This window comes from Polypterus senegalus, chromosome 12 (genome assembly GCF_016835505.1).
Source record: "Polypterus senegalus isolate Bchr_013 chromosome 12, ASM1683550v1, whole genome shotgun sequence".
Taxonomy (NCBI): domain Eukaryota; kingdom Metazoa; phylum Chordata; class Cladistia; order Polypteriformes; family Polypteridae; genus Polypterus; species Polypterus senegalus.
In genome coordinates this window covers 43845284-43869169 of record NC_053165.1, presented here as the reverse complement: position 1 = coordinate 43869169, position 23886 = coordinate 43845284, and the positions used below count along the sequence as shown (strand labels likewise).

Genomic DNA, 23886 nt, shown 5'->3' with positions numbered 1-23886 from the left:
GGGTGTGACCTGAAATACAACCAGTTCTGCTTTATTTACTATTATTTAATGATGTTGTTCAGTAATAGATTAATAAAGAGATACCAATAAGTAAAATGTTTAATTCACACTTATGAATATATATCTCAGATTTAACTGTGCAACATCACTAGTTTCTCCTTATCCCTTCTCCAAGGTACTCTGCCTTAACTCAATATTTAATTGTGAAACTGACATTTTGTATGCATAATCACTAAAGGTTCAATAATATAGCATCACTTAACATTACAGAAACATTTTGGAACATGTACTGTTATTAAACTTAAAATGCACCTAAGTGATAAAAGCGACAGATGTTCTAAATGAGCATAGCATCCACAGCATGATTCTGAAAAAACAAAAACAAGAAACAAAAATTGAGAATAAACCACAAGCATAGTAACTGTCAACATGACAGGGATTAACTTGAAAAATCAATGCACTGTCACACTTTAATACTTCACTATTTTTTTTAATGTCAGAACCTTCCATATATGCAACAATGCAATTGTATGTTGTTACATTTACTGTACAATCAATATTTATTGACAGTATTTAGTTAAATGCATATCATACAGTTAATCTGTCCATACATTTTCCATTCTACTTATCTAGTTCAAGGTTGTAATGACCAGTGTCCCTCCCAGCCAGCAGCATGGGATGCCAGAGACAACCTGGTCAGGGTATTGGTACTCTGCAGGACAGAGTTTTGGAAACATACATTTTCATTTGCAAAGGGTCTGTTTAAAGCGGTCAGCTCACTAAAATGCACAGAGCATCTGCTGAGAAATTATTACAGAGATGGGAAGACACAGGAAACTCCACATTGCATGGGCTGAAGTTAACTTCATTATTCTGGAGCAGTGTGGCAGTACTGCCACTTTAAACCTAAGTCTTTGGTTAAGCTTAGGCAATGTGTTAATGAGTTATGTTAAAGCAAAGGCATGAGTGTTAAGCTCCATTTTCCTCTTGTCTGGTTTGGATTCTTCTTGCGTTCTTTCTGATGATAGTTTGTATTCGTTCATTTTTATATCTGGTGGGTTCAACAACATGCTTTATCAGTGTATGTTCCCAACCTACTACTCATCTGGGCATAACTGAACCTGATTTATAGTGTTTAACTGGTTTAGTTATTTAACGATATGTGGACCTGATAAATACACAATTATTATTGGTGCCTATACTCCATCACTGTATTTTGTATTTATTATGCTGGTAAGATAATGTTCTCTTCTTGACTTTATGAGCAACACATACTTGTAGCTCTTTCCTGATTGTGAATGTTATTTTTATGAAGATTTTCAAGTGTTTTAAGGTTTCTGTATTTAAAATGTCACAAATATGACACTGACAGACATCTTTTAAAAAAATTAGATTTTTTTTGTCTCCAGTAAAGAATGCATTGTATTACAATCCAATAGAACCCACATAATACTAGATAACAAAGTTTGGTTTTCTACTCCTATGACTTAACATCCAACAATTAGTCACTATGGAGATGATGCTTGAAGTGAATTTTTGGCTGTCATGTCAGTCAGTCATTTTCCAACCCACTATATCCTAACACAGGGTCACGGGGATCTGCTGGAGCCAATCCCAGCCAGCACAGGGCGTAAAGCAGGAACAAATCCCGGGCAGGGCACCAACCCACCGCAGGGCACACACACACACCCACACACCAAGCACACACTAGGGACAACTTAAGATCGAAAATGCACCTAACCTGGATCTGCTCTTTCACGATTAACAACAGCCAGGGAAAACGGGGCAATTTTAAACTCACTGAATAATTTCAGTCCTTGTCATCACGAAGACGACAAGCTTCTGCTTAAAACATTATCAATGTGGGTACTGCTTGTAAATCCTCGGTTAAGTTGTTTGGATTCACTTTTATAGTGTTTCATAAGTTTGCTGCACTACACAGAAATAAGTGCCATCACTTAATGTCAGTGTTTAACACAACCTAGAAGCCTCTGTCCATAACAAATTCCATACAATTGGCAATTATCAGACTTTGTCAGAAGTGGGCATCCTGTACAGCACAAAAATTGTCAAAGAAAAATCGGACAGCTGCAGCTGATAAATTTGAGAAACAGAATGTTGTTGACAGGGGTTTAATTAAGCCTAAATTAATGGCTTCATCAGGATAAATTGTGCTTCTTAAGTTAATGGCTTCATCACATCATTTTTGATTTTATTAACCCCTTACCATTTTCAAAGGGAAATGCAAACATATACAGCATAACAATGCTTTAGAAATATTGGCAGATTAGGAGAAGGTATAATAAAACTGTATTCAAATGATCCTATGTAATGTGTATGTAATGACCTTTCTTTACACTGCTTGCTTTAAATTGCTATATAATAAATTAATATATGAATTCTTTTAAAAATCTTAATGTTCTGAACTATTTATGATAATGTAATTATGAATATAATCATTTTTATAAATCAAACAAACTTTTTTAAGTGCTTTAAATAAATTTCTAATTGCAACAAAGTTTAATTTGAACACACTGCTTAAATAAATGATGTTTCACTTGTTCATGACATCCAATTATTACATCTTAAGTTCTCTCCATTTCAAATGTGAATTTCAAACTTGAACGAAATAATACATTCCTAAAAGCTATTTCTTTTAGCATGAGAGACATTCTAAAAGACATTCTTAAAACTAAAAGGCAGGTTGTAGAGTATCTTTATGAGAATATCTTTGATAGGATATGATGGTCAAAAGAGCACAATGTTTCGTTATCTAAAACTGCTCTGTTCAACTCTGTAATTAGTGTTATTGTATAGCTGAAAACAAGTAGTGGGTAAAACCAAAGGCCTAAAACATCCCAAACCTCTTTCAAGAATGTGTTAGTAAACAAAAATATCTTCACTTCCTTTATTTTAAATGAAAGAAACTGGATATTATTTTATTTTTTACAATGTGCTAAATTATTTAAACCTCTGTATTTACATTTATTACAGAAATAATAACTTGCTTGAAGTCCCAGCTAAAGTACTGTATGACCTGCACCACAATAAGAGACACACAATAGATCAGATTTTGCAGGTGAGTCCAAGGTGACTTCTATGTTCTTTACTTGAAAAAACAATCTTTCCTACTTATACTACAAAGGTGACAGTAGACGCTGCCAAAAATAAGATTGATATAATTCCTGCAGTCTGCCCTCATCCTAGTCTTACTGACTGTCCCTTTGTGCTTATATTGGTCTCTCACTTCACAGATGGATCTCTGTTTATATTTGTGCATTCCTTCAAATCCTCTAACTCTATATTATGCACTGGGTACCCAAGTGCCTCTTTTATCCACTCATTGCCATCATCTGTAGGTCTTGGATTTAAGGGCCTGCACTACTTTCCTGTGCTTGGCTGGCATGTTTCAGTACCTTTTACTTACTGTGCCAATATTTTGAGCTTAATGTCATTTATTTTTGAGCTTAATATAATTTTAAGCGATTTTCAGAATGGAAAAGCCTTTATCAGGAAACAAATACCTGTATTTTCAAATAGCACATTTCACAAAGCATGTCATGATAACATTTATTATAAACCATTCAGAATAATATTCAATACATGAGGATAAATGACTATACAAGACAACTCAAACAAACAATAAGACATATCCAAATACTAGTAAGAGCTCACAAAAGTAAACATGCTGTAAAATATGTAGAGCAATAACAATAAACAACACTGATAAACAACAAGGTAGAATCAGCATTAGTATAAATATTTAAGGATGAGTCAGATTTCCAAATATACATATACTGTATATACAAGCAAAAATGTTAAACAAAAGGTTTGCTTTTAAGCATGGTTTTAGTGTTATCACTGTCAAAGGCTCATGGACAGACATGAGGAGAGAGTATTCCAGACAATAGATATAAAGCCAAATTAGCTGGAATTGGGAGATGGCGGAAATCAGTGTGATTTAAGTGATTATATAATAAGGAGTCTGGAGTGTTAAAATTATAAATAGTAGAATTTTGACAAGTATTTAAAAGAGCACCATTGTAGTCAAGAAAACTATAGATCAGGGCTGCCCAATGCGTCGATCGCGATCAACTGGTAGATCGCAAAGGTAGTGCAGGTAGATCGCGTTGCATTAAAAAAAAAAATTTTAAACGTTAGTCTATCATATATCCTCCCTATGGCATTTGCCACTTGATTGAGATACAGGGCGGCCAGTCTGAGGTCTCTTCTCTTCTAATGCACTGGTCATCCCACACATATGATCAAACGCCCGAGCTACTGCAAAACTCTGGCTGTGATCTAGTTAGCCTTCCAATTTATATCGACTAAAGAAGGGATTTAAAAAAAAATTGTTTGGGGAGGGTATGGGCTGGATGTGGAATTGGAAGAGGAATTTTTTCTCACAATGTCACAATTGAAGTGCATATGTCTGATCTGCCAATCTATCATTGCTATTCCAAAGAAGGAAAATGTGGAAAGGCACTTTCGAACTGTTCATAAAAATTACGAAACTGACGTCCTTCCAAAAAGCGATCTGAGAAAGAGAAAGGAGAGGGAACTAAAATCGCAGTTAATCGGACAGCCGTCATTTTTCACTTGGATGAATTCAAAATCTCCTTGACTGCATTATTTGGCTCAACTTATTTATGCGAGTCAGCCTTTTCCCACATGACGTTTATTAAATCCAAATACTGTAGTGACTATAAATGTATTGAATTGTTACTGTGCCATAAAGGTTATTCAGTTATTTAAGGTACAACAACATACATTTCATGTATAAAGTATACTCAATATAAATATAAATATATATATATATATATATATATATATATATATATATATATATATATATTATATATGTAGGTAGATCGTTTCGACCTGGTCATTTTAGAAGTAGCTCGCAAGCAGAAAAAGTGTGGGCACCCCTGTTATAGATGGTCCAAATAGGCTTCTGGCAGGAACATTGTCAGCCTGTTTACATCAATTTATGCTATTACAAATCTTTTGCATAAATGAGTTTAGCCTAATTTTGTTTTCATCTTTTATGTTGTAAAAAGAAAAAGAAAGTTTAATTTTAGATATATTCACTCTGCTGCCATTTATGACTAAGAACATGCAGCCTATTATTTTTGCTTGCTTTACTATTTGCTCTCTTTTACGAAATTCCTGAAACTACAGACACTACACTGTGCTTGTGTCCTTACAGCAAGGGTCTGCAGAAGAAACATTAATTTTAATTATACCAGTATGCAGTAAAGAATATGGACATTTTGAAAATTAAATTCAGATTTATGTACACTTAGTTGATATGGTGTAATCTGAATGGTATGCCATGAACCTAAATGGCAAATTAATTTTAAAAACCATATTAGCAACATGATACAGTAACCTAGTCTTGTGAAAGACCAAAGGAAGAAATTGATAGTTTCTTGATTTTCTATCTCATTTGCGCAAAGTAGGAGGTCATCTATCAATTTTATTGAAAAGATTTTAATTCAGAAGGACCGATCCGAACTCTGTACTCAATAATAAGCAAATAGCATAGATTAAGCAATTGACTAAAAGAAATTCTAAACTACTTCAGAAAAAGAAGCCCTGCTTCATATATAGCATTTAAATACTAAACGTTTTTGCAGTTGGTTTTGGGTTAGCAGAAAATATTCTTTCTGTGTAAGTCAGCCCTAGATGGAGACATTCAAGCATACTACTTTAAATATAATCCACAGAGCATCTACAAGCAAGGCTTTAGATATGTCAAGGATAACTACAAAAAAGCTTCACTACTAGAGATATGAATCATACTTACAGGTTTAGCTTTCTAGGGAATGAAGCGGAATCAATATGGAAAATGGTTATCAACATAGAATTTAAACCAAAAGAAAAAGGTGACCATAATGTATAGAACAGCTAGCATCTATGGTTTTAGAATCATTCATTGTCCTTCCTTTTCAGTAATATCTATAGTTAAAGTCTTATTTGGATTTCACTTTATAAAAAAATAATAATTCAGCAATAAATAGGTAGGATATAATTAATACCAAATGCTGCATGTATACTGTGTACAATACCAGCTATCTATTATTATGGAAGGCCGAAGAGAAGGTTTATGGATGTGGTGAGAGAGGACATGCAGGTGATAGATGTTAACAGAACAAGATGCAAAGGATAGAAAGATATGGAAAAAGATGATCCGCTGTGGCAACCTCTAACGGGAGCAGCCAAAAGAAGAAGAAGAAGATATTATCACAAAGTAATAAGTTTGAAAGCAAGCAGTTAAATAAATATTTTACACATTTCTTTTGCTTGTGCAGACTATATTCTATATCCCCTACAGCTATGAATTGGAATAAGGAAAAGTGAGCATGTTATTTTAATTCTTTAACCAGTACACCTTGTATTTGTTAACTGAATCATGAAGAATGTTTGTGGAATACATATTTCAAGTAAAATACAACTATCAGAATATAAGATTAAAATTAATATCATACATGCAGGAGATTAATCTCAGACACAGAACAACTGTTGGAAATTTTGATATAACAGACATTTCAAGTTCATCATAATATAACACATACAATTTCAGAATAAAATTCAAAATAATTCAGTTAATTTAAATTTTGATATTCCTGCTTTAGTCCTCACAGCTTACTCATTTTCAGATACAGTATTGTTAAAATAAAGCAGAAAATATGCATTAAAACTGAAGTGCATAATACCACACTAAGAAATATTCAGTACATATAAAAATTTTAATTATTATCAAATTAGTTTCTTAAAGCTGTTAAATAATTATAAATTAGTAAATAGTAACATATTATTATAGTAAGCTATGATTAGCTGGCAAGAGAGCATCGAAAAATCAAAATTAAAGTCAGTCGAAACTTTTGAGAGAGAAAATAAAAACATTTTAATCCAGGTACTCCCTGGGCATTTTCTAAGTGTAGCATGGTTCACATCAATGTTAATGATTTTGTGGACTATGAACAAGGGAACAGAGTAAGAGATGATAAAAATGTGCTTTTAATTAGCAAGGACAGGAGGAATAGTGATTTGCACAAGTGTTTTCTTACAACGTTTGTGCGTTCAGATCCAGAGCTTCTCAGGATTGATTCTTACCACACTCATCAATATCATCTTCTTCAAACATACTATAAGAAGAAGCATTCTCTTCCAGGTTTTAACAGGCTTTCACATTAAGGAGGGTTGTCACATTTATATCCAAGCTATGAATATATCTAACTGTAAATTATACACAAAAGCAAACTGAATATTTATAAAGTCTTCAAGAAATGTTGCATGACTCCTGACACAATGCAACACTGTTGGATTTGTTAGATTCCCACTCCATATTTACAGTATATACTTTTTAAGATGTCTACTGTACTCATAAATTACAGGAAAATCTTTAGTCCATGACAAATTAAATAGTTTTCCTTTTAAAGTGCACAAAACCAGTGAGCTGATGGGTCTCCAAAATCTAAACCTCTACTGGATATTCTCACCAGAGAGCTGATTTATACTTTATACAGAGAATACCTCAGACAGAGAGCAGATGCAAGTACTGTATGCTATGTGTCTTGTTCTGCCTGACTCACTCAGTGAGGGCAGATGTTTAGACCTACAGGAACTCCTGGGGCTGGGTGATTTTGCTTTGACATTCACATAAAAAAGAGGGATGTCAAGAAACTTGAAATAAATGTTGCATTTGTTTTCCCACTGATTTAATGTTAGTACCCGACATTACATACAGAGTGAAGAGCCTACAGGACTTTCCAATGTCTCACAATCTGGCTATCATGCTTTTACACTGAGACAAAATCTCAGTTTTGTAAGAAACCTGGCCAGTCTTTCATAGCTTACTTTAAAGGACAACACTTTCAAAATTGGAGTCTAACGTCTGTTGTTAAACAAAGTGAAAAAAGAACATATAACAAATTCTGTCTCTCAAAATACAAGGACTCCCCACAGCAATTACTAATAAAAGGAAAGACCCAATTTCAGCAATGAAGTTGAAGATAAAGATGTCGATAAAAAGAAAATCAGCTATAAAACAGGAGATGAAGGCCCCATCCACTTGGTAGCTGCCTTGAAACAAAGCTGGACACATATTCAGGACACATTTAAATTGTCAATTTATTGGCAGATTTAAGTGTCTTATTCAGGACCAAACAATGACTGAAAGATGGAGACTGAACTAGCAATATTATTACTTAAACTTCAACATCCTGCCCCCAGAGCACATTGAATATAGTTATTGAACATGCATTTACAAAAAAAGGCACATCTGCAAATGGAAAAATAAATTTAAAAAGGAACTTCTACCTTGTCAGTATGTGTGCAAAGTTGATGCTGAGAACAGAAATTATTTTGAAAACACGTAACATGTCTGGAAAAACTAATTCATTCCCATGCAAACAGCTTGCACATATAGTATTTGCCAAACAGCTCAGGAAAGAAAATACTAATAAAACACAGAGACCAAGTTCCTGTATTCCTTGTCTTTCCATTTAAACAAATCCTCCTTGATCCAAAGCAGGGCTGCCCAAGCAAATGACATGAAAAATGATAAAATACCTTACAGAGTATAAAGCTTTTTTAAATGTTAAACTGCTAATAGTGTTCAACAAAAGACAAAGATAAAGCCAAAGACAAAGCTGACCATGAGGCACTTTAGCTCCGTGTGCTTGCAGAATATGCTGACAGAAACCTGTTTTTCCAACTTATCAGGAAATTCAAGAGCATAGTCCATAGTGACACACTTTTCTTTTTGCTTTCAGTGTGGTTTACAAAAGCCACCCTGGCTGCTCTAATCAGGTAACTTTCTAAGTAGTTTACCCACAGACAGCCTGACCTGTAAAACTGGCTAGTTTTTAGAAGCCATGCAAATTCAAAAGCAACTGTATAAACAATGATAACATCACACCTGTAAACAGCTCAGATCTTCTAACTTTCTCCTTCCAGGCAGTTTTAAAAAGATTTGCTGAACCTGTCAGAGGAGCCACGTGATATATTTTTTAACCTACAGAAGCTGCTATGTGTTCATCTCTGTATGAATTTAAGCAGATCAGTACACTGGCTTACCTCTGAAGAATCCCAAATCTGCTTCCCACAACAGGCACAAGTGTAACAAGAGAAACACATAAACATCCCGACTGCCTCTGCTGCTTCATGACCACCTCCCTTTCTGTCTTGCTACTTCAGTGCTTGTCTCTGCTTGACTCCTTCTGTCACCAATGGCCTTTCACAGACAGCGGCGTTAACACTGGTGCCTTGCCCTTAAATATAGAATCTTTATAGCAGAATCCCACAGTAAAGCTGCACACAAAGTAGGTCCTTGCGAAAGCAAACCATGTAGAGCCGACAACTTAGAAAGAGAAAGTACTGACAATGTAACTGTTTAGGGTGGCTGATGACTGGCTGATGATGGCGTTTTTGTGGCAAGTTGCAGACGAGTTCCACTGGATACCAGAAAATCTCATTCCACTCATAGAATCATGCTCCTGGAGCTGTACTGCGCCGACTCTGTGAGGAGACTGCTGCTGACTCAGTGGGCAGAAAATGCTGTCACCCTAAGGCGACAATTTAGTCCACTGACACAACTGTGGAGCTGTTTACATCATGCATTCAAGCAATTTCTATCATGTCCTCCATGTTTTGTTGTGAGCAGTTAAGGAACAGTAGCAGTCTAATTCCATTCTTTTAAGCAAATTCTAGGGTGAGCTCATGCTAAACTCCCATCATTTTTAATCCAAATAGAAAATATCTTTCCCAAGCTGGGATAAGTGCAAAGAAATACTGGCATTCTTGCTGCTGTTAGGAGTCATTTCCACAACTTTCATTTACTGCTCAATGGAATGACAAATGACCATGACACAGATACATATTCACAATGACAAGTTGTTTCACAGCATGCTATTTTCTTTATTACAGTGTAACATGCTGCACTATTATATTCCTGAACTGTAGTAACCTCAGACCTTACTAAAATCTAACTGCCGAGGGTTTCATATCCAGATGCATACTGTAGGTTTACAGTCAACCTTCTGGGACCTATGCCCATGAAGGAAAACAGACAACATTATACCAACAGAAAATGGGCATAAACAGGGTATGAGGTACTCATTAGATTTCAGTTCCTATCTGCTGATTGCACATTCACTTTCATTATCCTTATGCATGGGGCAATATATCACCATTATATTGTATAGTGGTTTATAGATGAATCACACTCTTCCTGAAGTACAAAAAGACCATAAGATCTTTAAGTACATTTTCACAGGATATACTGTATTTCTTCTTCTCCTTCCTCTTCTTTCGGCTGCTCCCATTAGGGGTTGCCACAGCGGATCATCTTCTTCCATATCTTTCTGTCCTCGTCATCTTGTTCTGTTACACACATCACCTGCATGTCCTCTCTCAACACATCCATAAACCTTCTCTTAGGCCTTCCTCTTTTTCTCTTCAAAGGCAGCTCTACCCTTTGCATCCTGCTCCCAATATACTCAGCATCTCTCCACTGCACATGTCCAAACCAACACAATCTGTCCCATAAAAACATGCTGATATTAACAGATGGGTAATTAACTAGCAGTTTGATGGTGCAGCAAGTAGTACTGAATGGACTGATCAGTCAGCAAAACCTTAATGTGAGGACTGAGGATAGGTTATTGAATTATGCCCTGAAGTCTTAGCAAGTCACCAATAAATTAATAATGAATTTATTGTTGTTGGGTGCAAATATTAATCCTGTTTGCATATTGTGAATGTAATCATTTGAGGTTTTCTGCAGATGCAAATTCAAAATTTAATGAAACTCATCTGAAACCAAACACTAACTCCCCTAATACCTGAACATTACTAAAGTGAACTGCAAAACCTTAAACAGAAAATCCATCCATCTGTTCGTTTACTGAACCAAATACAAATTATTTATTACTCATTTAATAGTTTAGAAGGGAAGTCAAAAGATGTGGGACTCACTTTATAGATGGGCAGCTCATTTGCCAAGTTTTTTTTTTTTTAAATTCTATATCTCTTTGGTTCTATTTTATTATCCATATACAGTATGTACTGTTCTTCAGGATTGTGCAGAGATAGGATATTCTCAAATTAAAGATACATGGCAAGAGATTTCAGAGAGCAGAAAAAACAAAGGGCTTTTGCCCTCCTAAATCTTTTGCCATGTACCTTTAATTAAAGAATTAAACTAAGTTACCTAAAAGAATGTAAATTTTAGGAACTTGAAATAATTTGCTATGAAAGTGCACAAACACTAATCAGATTCCCTGGAAACATTCTAAACAGTTTAAACCATTGTGTAGCTAACTTAAAACCTTCCCTTTATATAAGGGATTTATGATCCGCTATGGCGACCCCTAACGGAAGCAGCCGAAAGAAGAAGAAGAAGAAGAAGAAGAAGAAGAAAAAGAAGATTTCATTTACAGGCACAACTTGAGAGGAAATGTGAACTAGTTAACTTTAACAGTTAAGATATTACTGGAATTCATAGTAGGAATTTCTCAACATGGTCTACCAATTAAGCTCACCTACAGCTTGGGTGCCTTTAGGCTACACTCCAATCACAATGACACAATGTCAGGAACAGTTCTGGGGTATAGAATACGGAGAAGAGAAAGCATCTTGGCTTGTCTGTATATAGCATGTTATTTGAGATTCATAAAAATGCTTTGATAGCATGTTATTTGAGATTCATAAAAATGCTTTGTGAATGTTGCAACAAGTATTAGTGGTCATGGGAAGTATGTTGAAAAATTAAAGTTGTCTTGAAATCTAGGCATAGAACTAATAAACTATGGCAAATAAAAAAATCAAGGTCAAGGAATCATTAAGTACAAAATTTGATTTGATTTTCTGATTCATCACAATAGCTACATTCTGCTGATAAAGTATCCAAACTGTGGTAACCATTTTGATTCAGAATGCCAATCACTCTGTGCAAGTCACCAACTCTACCTCCAGCAAAAGAACCCTAGACCATCACACTTCCTCCTCCATGTTTGACAGTGGGTGTCACACACTGAGGAACCATCATCTCACCAACTCGACAGCATACAAACACCCTGCGTGAGAAACCAAACACTTCAAATTTTGATTCAACTCGCCGTAAGACTTTCTTCCAGTGTGCAATAGTCCACAGCTGGTATTTCAAGGCCCTAATTTGTCCTTTAAGGAATGACTTTCTTACTGCCACTCGACCTGTCAGGCCTGCAGCACAAAGCCTCCTCTTCTCGGTAGAAACTGAGACTTGCTATTTTCGACCACTGTTAAGCTGTGTTTGAAGCTGTTGTGCTGTGAAGCACCTATCACACAAGCTGGTGATCCTCAGAAACTCGACTTCTGATTGTGTTGTGACTTTGGGTACGCCAGATCTCTTTCTATCAGAGTTTCTTCTAGTTTCCATTTGCTTTTGGATTATGTAGGACACCGTACTCACTAACAGTTTGATTTTTTTTTCAATTTCTCTAAATGAAAGGCCTGCACTTCTAAGGGTAATAACACTCTTTTTCACTTAATTTGTTAATTGCTGCAGTATGGTACTGTACCTTGTGGGTGATGCTTTAAGGCTACACAGCTTTGCATCTGCTTGATCCCATTGTTTCTGGAGCTACAGCTGTGGTCATATACTTGGTATTGAGTCATAATTTAATGTGGTCACTGGCTTCTGCCAAGTGTGTATTTTTCTTCTATATTGTTCATGATTTTCACAAACAGGCTATCAAGATGCAGCCAAGAAGGCGAGGCCATTCAGTTGCCATCTGCTTGCTGATGAATTTTGTGCTATATTGTTATTTTTAAATGCCCAATGGAGCAAATATTACTGTGAAATGTTGTGTGTGTAACCTGTGTGCTCCATCTGAGTGTTAATTAGTTATCCTTAAAGTTCTGTAAGTAATGCAATAAACAAGGACCTCCTTGCATCCTCTGTTGTAAGCCGCATTACTGAAGGCAGATAGTTTATAAGAGGATTTTTTTAATTTTCTTTTTTAAATGTTATGATGTTCACGACATAACAATGTTGCTTTCTTCACTTCACTAGACTGTGATCTTAGGTTTGCAGGTAGATGCAATGCAGCTCGGAAAGTAATTAGAACCTCTACACTCTATATTAATAGTATACTCCTGGAAAAGACTGCAACGAGTGACAGCAGAGGTGATTGTGAGATCAACCAATGAACCGGTGCAGCACCCACAGTTTTAAAAAGTGTTGAACCGGACTATAGTAATGAAGTGAGACTTAAGTCGGATAATGAATCCTTCTTTCAATTTAGGTTCCTGCTATGCTCACTCTCTGTAACAAAGTGATAACATAAGTATAAGGAATATAAAGGGATGTAGGAGGACAATCCCTGCTTCTATGAATTGAGAGCTGACAGCTAAAGTTGTTTAGGCACATGGATGAATCCCATAAGAGATGTACAAGTCACGGCCCAGTGGAAGAAGACCAACAGGCAGACCAAGGCAATGCTGGAGGAATAGATAACTATTTTGTCTTGAAACCATCTAGGTATTCCCCAGAAAGGTCTGGACAAACTTGATTGGCGTAAGCAGGCCAGGTCAACCCAGCTCAATATGTTGCTGCTCACCAGGAGAAGTGGAAAGAAAATGATGTTGATATCTGCATGTTATGGTCCAGGTTACTTAAAATACACTATATACTTTTATCTATTGCTTAGAGAACACATGAAAATTAGAATTCCAATGTAACTGTTAGAAGATATAAATAAAACATTTCTCTTGAAGACAGTATTTTGTAATATTGTTCATAATGAGTCTTATATAAATGAGCCCTAACATCTGAGGGTAAGGCTTAGCTCAAAAAATTATTGAATATTTTTTCACTTTCTCTCCAGTGACAATACCTTTTAAAGTTGCTGATAAATACTCACAAATGAAAGGTAAACTCCAAACAATTTTAAACAATAAGAAGCCTTTGTCTCTTCTCGTGATTCATAAAACTCTGTAAAACCCATTTGGCTGACAGAATAAAGAGCTTACTGGTTATGTAAAAAGAAGCCATTCTCACTGTAACGAGAAGCTTCATGCAGGATTACACAAAAGCAAATCAATGCATATAGGCCTTAGCTCAGATGGTTTTAGTACTAGGTTTTGAATCAGTGCAGTGCTAAGCTGTGTTACTGTAAGAAATCACTGAATATCATTGTTTCTGTAAAACTGTCAGATAAATTTGAGCATCTTTATGAACAGCAAAAACTAAATGTAAGCCTCACTGAGCTGATAAATCTACCTAAATATTAGAGTAATGGCTTCTTGCTTGCTTGTGCACTATATATACTTTGAATGAATTCATTATAAATCCTTAAAACATTCCAAAATAGTGCAAGGAGGTGCTTCTGGGTGAGCTGACACTGCATTTCAAGTTTAGCTTTAGTTGGCACATAACATTAATATGCAGGAGAATTAGTATTAAAGTATTCCAATTATCTTTTTTGTATTGGCATTCAATTATTCATTAATTTCCAAATTGACTGTATCACCAATACTGAACAGTCAAAACAGATAGTATTACCAAATTGGCACATATGGCTAAATACTGACAAAAGCTAGCAAGGTATATATTTTACACTGGCATCCATGCAGTCATTTTTCAATAAATAATTAAAGTAAAAATCCTACTGAACCTTTTTTGGCATAGTATTCTTGGCCTTCATGCAGCTGTTAATAAAGCACACAACATAGATGGACAAGGTGGCGTTAGTAAAGCAGAGGGGGTGGGGTTTCGTTTCGGGTTTGAGTGTATGAACTGAAGTTACCACACATCCAGGTTAGCTTAACTGGCGCCTCTGAACTGGCCTAATATGAGTGAGTTGCTCACAACTGACACACAAAATTATTTAAAATTAAAGTTAGAACATCTTTGCCTTTTCATATCTCACAATACAGTACAAGTGAAACCAAAGAACATCCTATATGAACAAAACATTCATGCACAATTTGGTCAGGATTTGTGACTAAAACAAATTGGGGGAAAAACTAACATAAGTAGCAAAGCTTTCCAGAATGCAGGAAGTTGAGAAAAGGTATAATTTGTAATTTTAAAAATATAATCTATTATGTCAGCATTTTAAGAATTTTAAATGGAAAAGAAAAATGATATGCTTGGGAACCATTATGCACAATTAAAGTTAAGAAATGTAATTTCTCCTTAACGTGCCACAATTTAATATACAACAAAATTACAAATTCTCATTAAAAAGTTTATCCAGTGGCAGTCCTTGTATATTTACAAGTATCTTGTATTGCTATCATTCATACCAAAAAGGTCAATCCATTCATTCTATCACTTTCCAAGTGCTTTTATTTTTATACTGGTTTCCAGTGTGCTGCAGTCTATTCCGGCAACACAATGTACACAACCTTTAAAGGTATATTTGCAGCAGCCTATAATATTAAGTGTTAACTTTAGGTGATCTACATTAAGAGTTTGCTATATAAACTTACATAAAAACAATAGCTGTTAATAATAAGATAAAATGCATACCAGACTGAAAATGACCTCCATGAACAAAGCCTGTAGTGTTAACTCCTCATTCAATAAAGAGGCAGATCTGTCTTCAGTATCAGGTTTTTGGCAAATTCGTTCAACTACTCACATTAAAAATGTCTTTTAAGATGACTCCGTTCTAACACCAGTTTTACCCAGAGAAATGGCAGCTGCCACAATTTTTTAAAGCAAGAAGAAAAAAAAAAATTTGCAAAAAAGTGCTATAAAAAAGTGGCAAATTATTAATATAGTAACACAAAAAGCTTGACTATGAACAAGTTCAGAAGAAAAAATAAAAACAGAAGAAAAAGCCATTGCTCTGTTTTCTGAGAGTTGAGCATATGTGGATGACACAAATATGCTTCAGCAGTCGACTGAAGAGGGTCTGTAAACAGACGTGCTTATATCACACTGTTTCTAATGTAATGATTTGGTCTTTAACTTCCTACTAATAGGTGTCCTTTGTTCAGGGACCATAGTTCCTTGCCCCCAGAAATGAGGAAAGCTGCTTTACAGGATTAAACACAAATGCAAGCATACAAAACAAACAGGGAAAAAATTACAGAAGCGTCTGAATTGTTTTTCTTTGCCAATAGCTGCCCCCATCACCCCTGAATCTACAGATTAGACATTCATATGACTGCTGGAACAAGTCGACTTTATTTTCCTTGTGTTGCAAAGAAGCAATTAGTGCTCAAATAGGACAATGGGCATCAACAGAAAGCTAATGTCCATCCAGTGCCAAATATGTTATATAATCATGAAAAATAAACACGTTTTTCAAATTGCAGTGAAAGCATTTAGTTAAAAGAACCCATAAAAAAAATGTAAAACTGAGTGATAGTTTAGATTTGTAAAGATGAACCATGGGAAAAAAAGGGCAAAGATTCTGAAAAGTCTAATGTGGCATCAACTAAGCAGTTCTTTGAGGGTCCGGTTATATGCATTGGTACTTCTGTTTTTGAACAGGCACCTCAATGAACACACTTCTTTATTACAATGGATTATGCATGTTGTTGTAGAGAATAGCTTCAAGGTTGCCATTGATATGTTAACAAATCTCACAGAATGAAAATGACACTTGTCCTTACTTGTGTGAGGTTACAGTGACACACACATTTTCAGTCTAGTGGAAGATGACAGGATTGACAACACTAAGACTGAAGAAAGTGACACAGTTCCGTAGACTACTCACAAGAGAACATGCATATATTTATATCGGTGATTTTCAATCTTGGTCCTGGGGACCCACTGTGGCTGCAGGTTTTTATTACAACCATCTTCTGTTTTTAATTGGACTGCTAGCCTAATGAAGTCATCTGTTATTACCCAGTTTCCATGTTTTGGAGTTAATGTGAAAATTACTTAAGTATGGTAATTTTTTATTGAAATGTACCAGGCAGTTATATGGAAAATGAATATTTTACTTTTTAACAATATTTTCATCTTGATTTTTATTGTTCTTTTCCAGGTTTTCTGGTTATTGAATCCATTATTTACTAATTAGTGTGTCTAACGCTAAAGTAGCTGCAGCCTTTCATCATTCAGTGTTGTTTACCCAGGTGTCTACTCTGCTTCTTTTTAATTGTCATTATTAGGATACAATGAAAGAAACTACACAGAAAAAGGTCAAAATAACAGAAAAAACATTTGTTAAGCATTTTAAGGTACTGAAAAAATAGAAATACTTATAAAAATGATATAAATATAAAAATCATACTATTGTGCTGTTCTGAATGTAGAATAAGCCAAGAGAAAAAAGACCAGCTAATTAATTGAGATCAATTATTACCACTGATTGTGAATCTGGTTGGAACAAAAGCCTGCAGCCACAGAGGGTCCCCAGGACTGAATTTGAAAACCCCTGGTTTATATAATTGTATGTGAACATAATCTGTGTGGTTCCATGTGTTTAATATATGGCTCATTTATTGTTTTATCATTATCAGCATTGGGAAGAATTGTCATTTAGATTTGTTCACAAACAGAAACAAAACACATGCTAAGCCTTTTTTTGTTTAATACTATTTCTTTCAGTTGTATATATGTTTTTAGACACCACTGAAAACATTTCATTCACATTCTTAGATGCAGTTTCACTTTTCTAAAATGGTTCTTGCAATTTTACTTATGTGATTTGATCCAAAGTAAACATTTGTGTGCAATTTTAGGACAATTTCAACTGCTAATTTGATGTATGTATATTATAACTTCAGCATTTATAAATACCATATCTAGATAAAGAAGAATGACAAATTATTCAGAGCAAGATTGTATTTCAATTACTTAGAAAATATTAGCAATATCCAGAAATTAAAAGGAAATTTGCTGAGATCTATAAAATAAAATCTGTAAATGTAGCTGAGCAGTTTCAATGTTTTGTCAATTCCCAAACCATTTTTAATGAAGCTGACTATGATTGCTCACAGCTACTTTCATCCGTATGTTTACCTCACAGTCATAATGTCTTCTATACTAATTAAAGGCAAAAAAAAAACAACATAAAATTAATCTTTCAAATTGTACAGAATATACCTGCCTGATGATTATTTTAACAAAATCTAAATGTTGCAGCATCACAAAGAGTTTTAGAAATTAAACAGACGAAAAACTTGTTGAAATCTTACTTTTCATGGGTTAAAATGTAACAATGCAAGCGACAAAATAATGGGTGATGAGAAAGAAAACTGTATTTTGGAAAGACCTACAAATCTGCAGCTCATGCTCAAAATCCCACAAATTTCACTGAGCTGAATAAATTATTCAAGTTGACCTCCATCTCAAGTGCAATATGAGAGACTGTTTAATGACTAAACCCTAAGTCACATCAGAAGACTTTTCCAACAATTTTCAGTCATAGTTTTTATTTACACAATCTTAGCCAGCTTCATGCAGTCAATGACACACTCCCATGAAGCCAATCTTTTAATGTGACATGCCAAATAACTGAGATGCACTAAACAGATAAAATTAAACATATCTGATTTTCTCATTAGTAAAAGGGGTGGGCTATGTATACAGGAGAGCTGACAATCAAATGAACCAATGAATGCTCATCCAGAAATACAATGCATAGAAAGTAGCGAAGAAAAATAAAGGGACAGACATACGTTTTGAACCTCACAAGCAAAGGGAAGCTCATCTTTCTGCTGCCTCTTATTTTACATAGCATAACAGAATGGAAAAAAAAAGAATTAAAGGGCAGAGATTGCTGCTAAACTCACTGCAACTGATGACCCTTCAAAAAGTGCCACTCCTCCGTCAGGCAACATGCTATTGGCTGTCAGATAAAGGGGCAAGCACCACTACACTGGAAGATCGGTGCTAAGTCAGAAAAACGTCACATGGGCTGCGATTTTAAGACATGTAATTTGACATGATGCAGTGACGAGATCAACAACTGCGATCTGCAAATGTGATATGCCCACTCCTTTCTAGCTTTTAGCATAAAGGTCTTATAAGACTAAATGTACTAAGTATACAGTAATGCAGAAAAATCAAAAAGGGCAAATACTGGTTTTCTCCATTTGCTCTCTTTAACATACAGAGGTGCACAGTAGAGTACATCCTGGCAGGCACTTCCACACACCTCCTCAGCTCAGGATCATAAAGCCAAGCAGAGGGTGGGTGAAGTTGCACAGAATATTACCAGCACCCAGCTACCTTTTGTTCATGACATATACAACACATGCTGCCTTAGAAAGGCAAAAGGTACTAATAAAAATGACCCTTTCTTCTGACAAATGGTACAGGACCATTGTCACTTGTGCCAGAAAATTGAGAAACAGATTATATCAACAGATCAAGTTTACAGAGTAGCCAATCATAAAGGCAAATAATGTAACATAAGAAACACTGTATATACGATACAAATACAGGGTGGTCCAGATCTAAATATGCAGATCCAGATCGTCTGGATGACTTTAATTTTGTGGGGACGATTCCAGTTCGGCATGAAGACGATTCTTCATGTCCTCAGTTCACACACTTCTCGATGGTCTGGGATTTTTCGGGTGATTTTCTATGTAATAAACTTAATAAGTTATAGTGTAATGAAAATTGCATAATTAGTTCAGGACCACCCTATATATGCAGCATATATACCACAAAAATAAATATAAACACTCACCAACATACACTTTACATGTTATGTTTAGTTGTGTGTGTGAGTGCCTGTGTCTTTTCTGGCACTATATTACTGTCAACTTTTTTAAGAAGGAATGCAAATAAGAATTTCACTGTACTATGTACATGAAAATAAACTTAAAACACGTCCAGGAAACCAGTTTTCACCCTTATCTTCTAAATTCTTAATATAAATTAGTTCAGGAATCAAATTGTTCAAGTTAATATTATTGATAAGACAAAAATACAGAGTTGGTATAAATGCTTTTGCTTTATGGGTCTCATATCTGGTGTCTCAATCCTGCACCCAGTCATTCTGCATGTGGTTTCTATGCACTCTCTGTATTTGTGTGGGTTTTCCTTTCACACCTCCAGATAGGTCCAATAATCAATAAACCAATGATTCTAAATTGATTCACTTTGTGCATGTAGATGTTTGTGAGCATTACAATGTACTGATGACAAGTCTTTTCTGCCTTGTTGGGGGGAAAGGCTCAAAACTCCCTGAGAGTCTAGCAAAAAACACCAATATGATATATTCAAAGTTTATTTGATCTAGCTTGAATGAATTAGATCACGGAAATGCACAACTTCCATTATAAAATGAACATAGCTCTGACACACAACTGTAAAACGGAATGGCAAAGAGTCTGTATGAACATGTAAAATCTAATAACAGAAAAACATTTTTCTCAGTAGTCTAAGAGATGAATAACTATTCAACTATAATGCAAAGTCTAAAAGCATGCAAAGTCTAATTAATTGTAAACAAAATAATATTTAAGCAAATATTCTAACAAAAATACATAGGACTAGAATGTTTGTCTATTTCTTCCCAATATCTCCAATACAAAAATGCAACACATGATTTAGAATGAATAATGCTTTGCTGTTCAAATGTAAAATCCATCGTCTTTGCCAAACATTTTTCTGACAATTATTTTGTAATGGGGATGTTGTGTGGCAGGCTGATTAAGTGAAACAGGGGTCAACATTTCAGGTCTGTCCCAGCCAGCCATTGAGAGAAAAAAAAAACACTAATAATGTTACATAACTAATAATATTCCACTCTCATACTTGTACTTATGCTTCTTTTACAAAGTCTACTGAAATATTCAGTGTGCCATTCAATGGGAGGAAGCTCTCGGAGCTGCTGAGAAAACAGTGAAACAGTTTGAAAACAACACAATACTGGAGGTGGGGATATTCTAAGGCTAAAAATGTTTTTAATCAGCTTTTATGAAATGTTTTTCAACTATATATATAGTATATATATAAAATGTTTGGAACAAAGACACATTTTTCCTTCATTTACCCCTGTGCTCCACAGTTTAAAATTACAAATCAAATAATTCAGGCATGATTAAAGTGCACACTGCAGACTTTCATTTAAGGGGATTTGCATACATTTCAGTCATACCATGTAGAAGTTACAACACTTTCTACACATATTCTCTCTATACACACACACACAGACACACATATAAATCAAATTTCTGCGTTTCTTGGAGCTGACTTCCCTGCCTGATCTATGAGCTAACTGCCAGTTCCATGTAATTATGGCCCAAACCTCTTGCAATGTGCTGGTAGTCTTACTCCCTCATTAATTACGTGCTCAATCCTCAATTTGATGTACGCTTTATTTACCCCATGTCATTTCTGAATTATAACACAGCATGTCGACAACAGTTCGCGAAACAGCAAGAATGTTTGCTCCAACAAAGATGATGGTGAACCCAATTGATTCATACAGAGACTGTCATTTGGCTTAAGAATCTTGTCTGTAATTGCTCCAAAGCCACCAAAACCAAAGACAAAATTTCAGAGTTTAGGCAACATATAGCACCCCGGAAAACCTAATGGGGCTCTAGCTAAGTTGCTTTATCTGGAACATTAGGACAAGAAGGCAACTATGTGAATGAAAACGTTCATATCCAGTTAACTTCACAGGCCGACATCACATTACAAGACTCAACTTAACTTCTAGTTGGCACGTATGTCAAATTTAATGACTGCAGCATGCAAATCTTCCGGAATCTTATGGTTTTAAATTGTATAACCAGAAATTACAGAGGGTGCACGATCCCTTCACAACTTTTCATTGCGGTTCTAAATCTCACATTATGCTGTAAAAGTACTGCAATGTCAACTCATTTTAGAGTTCTATTTATGGGACAGACACTGGAATAAACTAAAATTTTGGCACACCTTCTATTTACCACATCATAATAGCACAACAAACACAAAAGACAATAAGCCTCCATTTGCACAGTCCAAAACTCTCTCTCCGTTTTTTCTTACAATCACTAATGTTCCTCATTTCTTGCAGGCACTGTATGCATTTTACTTAGATGATGAGTACTCATTGTCTGTTAACTCTTTCAGGTACAAGAAAGGGTAAAATACACATATTCTGTCTAAAACTTGCAACAATTTTCTTATGGTTATGTAAATGAAAGCTATGACTGAAAATCAAAGGAAGAGTCATGTACAGTGATTCTTTAAACTGTCTTCTAGCATTACATTATTGTATTCTTAGGTTAGGTTATTCTCATCTTGAGGTGAAAAGATCTGCTAAGGACTCTGGTGTCTCTTAATGGTCGAAGATATGCTTGTCGTTATAAAGGTTCTCCAAATAGTTCTGAAAAGTGAGAGTACTTATATTTCATTGTCTATGTGCACTTTGTACTACACTACTGTCTTTTATTGAAACTTTTCCACAAAGTTAGGTAGGAACTAAAATAAATGGATAAATGAATAGATTCTCTAATAAAAGAACCAAACAGCAAATGGTAATGCAAATTTACATTAATAAGAAGACCCCTTCTTTAGTTGTCATCAAGGCAGTCTGATGGCTAGCCTAAGGGGTCTGATGGGTTTATATTACAACAAAATAAACTCTTAAACCCCCTTTAAAATTCACAGCTCATTCTTCTTCTATTTTGACCGGTATCCACTGCGAATGCAAAGTTTACAACCTTGAGTGTGGTTAATTCAAAGGAATTCTGGAGAAATACGCTTACCAATGGCAAATAACAGCTGTTCAGATACATACTACTTTTATGAGACTCCTTCTGTGACTAGTACTGTAAATACTGAACATTGAACATTTTGCAGGCAACAATTCCATGACAATTGTTCAAAGAAACAAACATTCATCAAGTATAGTTTCAGCTTAGCATGGAGTCTTTAGGATATCTGGATTTGACTCTAAGCTTTCCAAAGTTCTTTTTAATTAACTGACATTCATAAACTTTTTGCTTTAGAACAGTCTCAGTAAATTTATTAATAAACAAAGAATAATAAAAAAATGAGAAACCCAAAACACAAGGCAGCATTTATATATATATATATATATATATATATATATATATATATATATATATATATATATATATATATAAATAAAGGTATACTTGTTCTTCTGTTTCATGCACCAATCTCATAATCAATTTCAGCTTAAGAAATTATGGGAGATGTTGTCTTTGGAAGTATTTTGCTTATACCTATGCAAGTAAAAACACTGCAAAGTGACTTCTGTGTGGTAGCCTAGATATCTGTGCTACTGCCCCATAGATCCAACCGTGGTTTTGATTCTTACTCCATCAAAGTCTGAGTGGAGTTTGTATCGTCTCTTGATATATTTGTAGGATTTTTTCTGTGTACAATGATTCCTCCCAGATGCAAACATGTGCATGTTAGGTTATCTGACAACTTTATCTGGCCCGATTCCTGGTGGATGTGTGTGAATTTCCTCTGTGATGGAAAAGGTGACCACCATGGGGTTCATTCCTATCTTGTATCCTGTACTGAGGGAACAGATTCCCTGCAATACTGTACTAGATTAAACCTGGTTCAGAAAAAGGTTGGATTATTATATTTATTAAGAAAAGCCAGCATTTTTCTTTTGTAGAAATGCCATTTAATCCTAAAGGACACTGAAGCAAGAAATGCCACATATACATCTCTGTGTAGGTTAGGGTACAGTTCTCCATCTGCCTGGATTGGATTAACAACTTAACTCTATTAATTTACTCAATTATAGGTAAGAAATATATTCTAAGACAGATAAAGGTAATGCTTAATTAGTTATCATCCTATCATAATGAGAGTGCATTATAATGATTAGCATATATTTGAAAATTGTTTTTCTAGGCTCAACAAAATCTGAAGAAAAAGAATTACTTGATGGCAATGTGTATATTTGCAAATTGGTTAAAAAAAAAAAAATAACA

At 35.0% G+C, this 23886-nt stretch overlaps 1 protein-coding gene across 6 annotated transcripts in view; it reads right to left on the bottom strand.

Moving 5' to 3' along the window:
• The window catches only part of tmcc1a (transmembrane and coiled-coil domain family 1a), a 156573-nt gene that overhangs the window by 20050 nt on the left and 112637 nt on the right, over positions 1-23886 (bottom strand). Inside the window, exon 1 of one of the 6 annotated variants that reach the window (XM_039770992.1) lies at positions 9085-9414. The exons of 4 other annotated variants lie outside the window; for them this stretch is intronic. In XM_039770992.1, coding sequence (XP_039626926.1) covers positions 9085-9150 — 66 coding nt within the window. In that variant the 5' untranslated portion in view covers positions 9151-9414. Of the gene's footprint in view, positions 1-8662; positions 8686-9084; positions 9415-23886 lie in introns of those variants that run through there. One more of the 6 variants, XM_039770995.1, reaches the window with a different exon arrangement.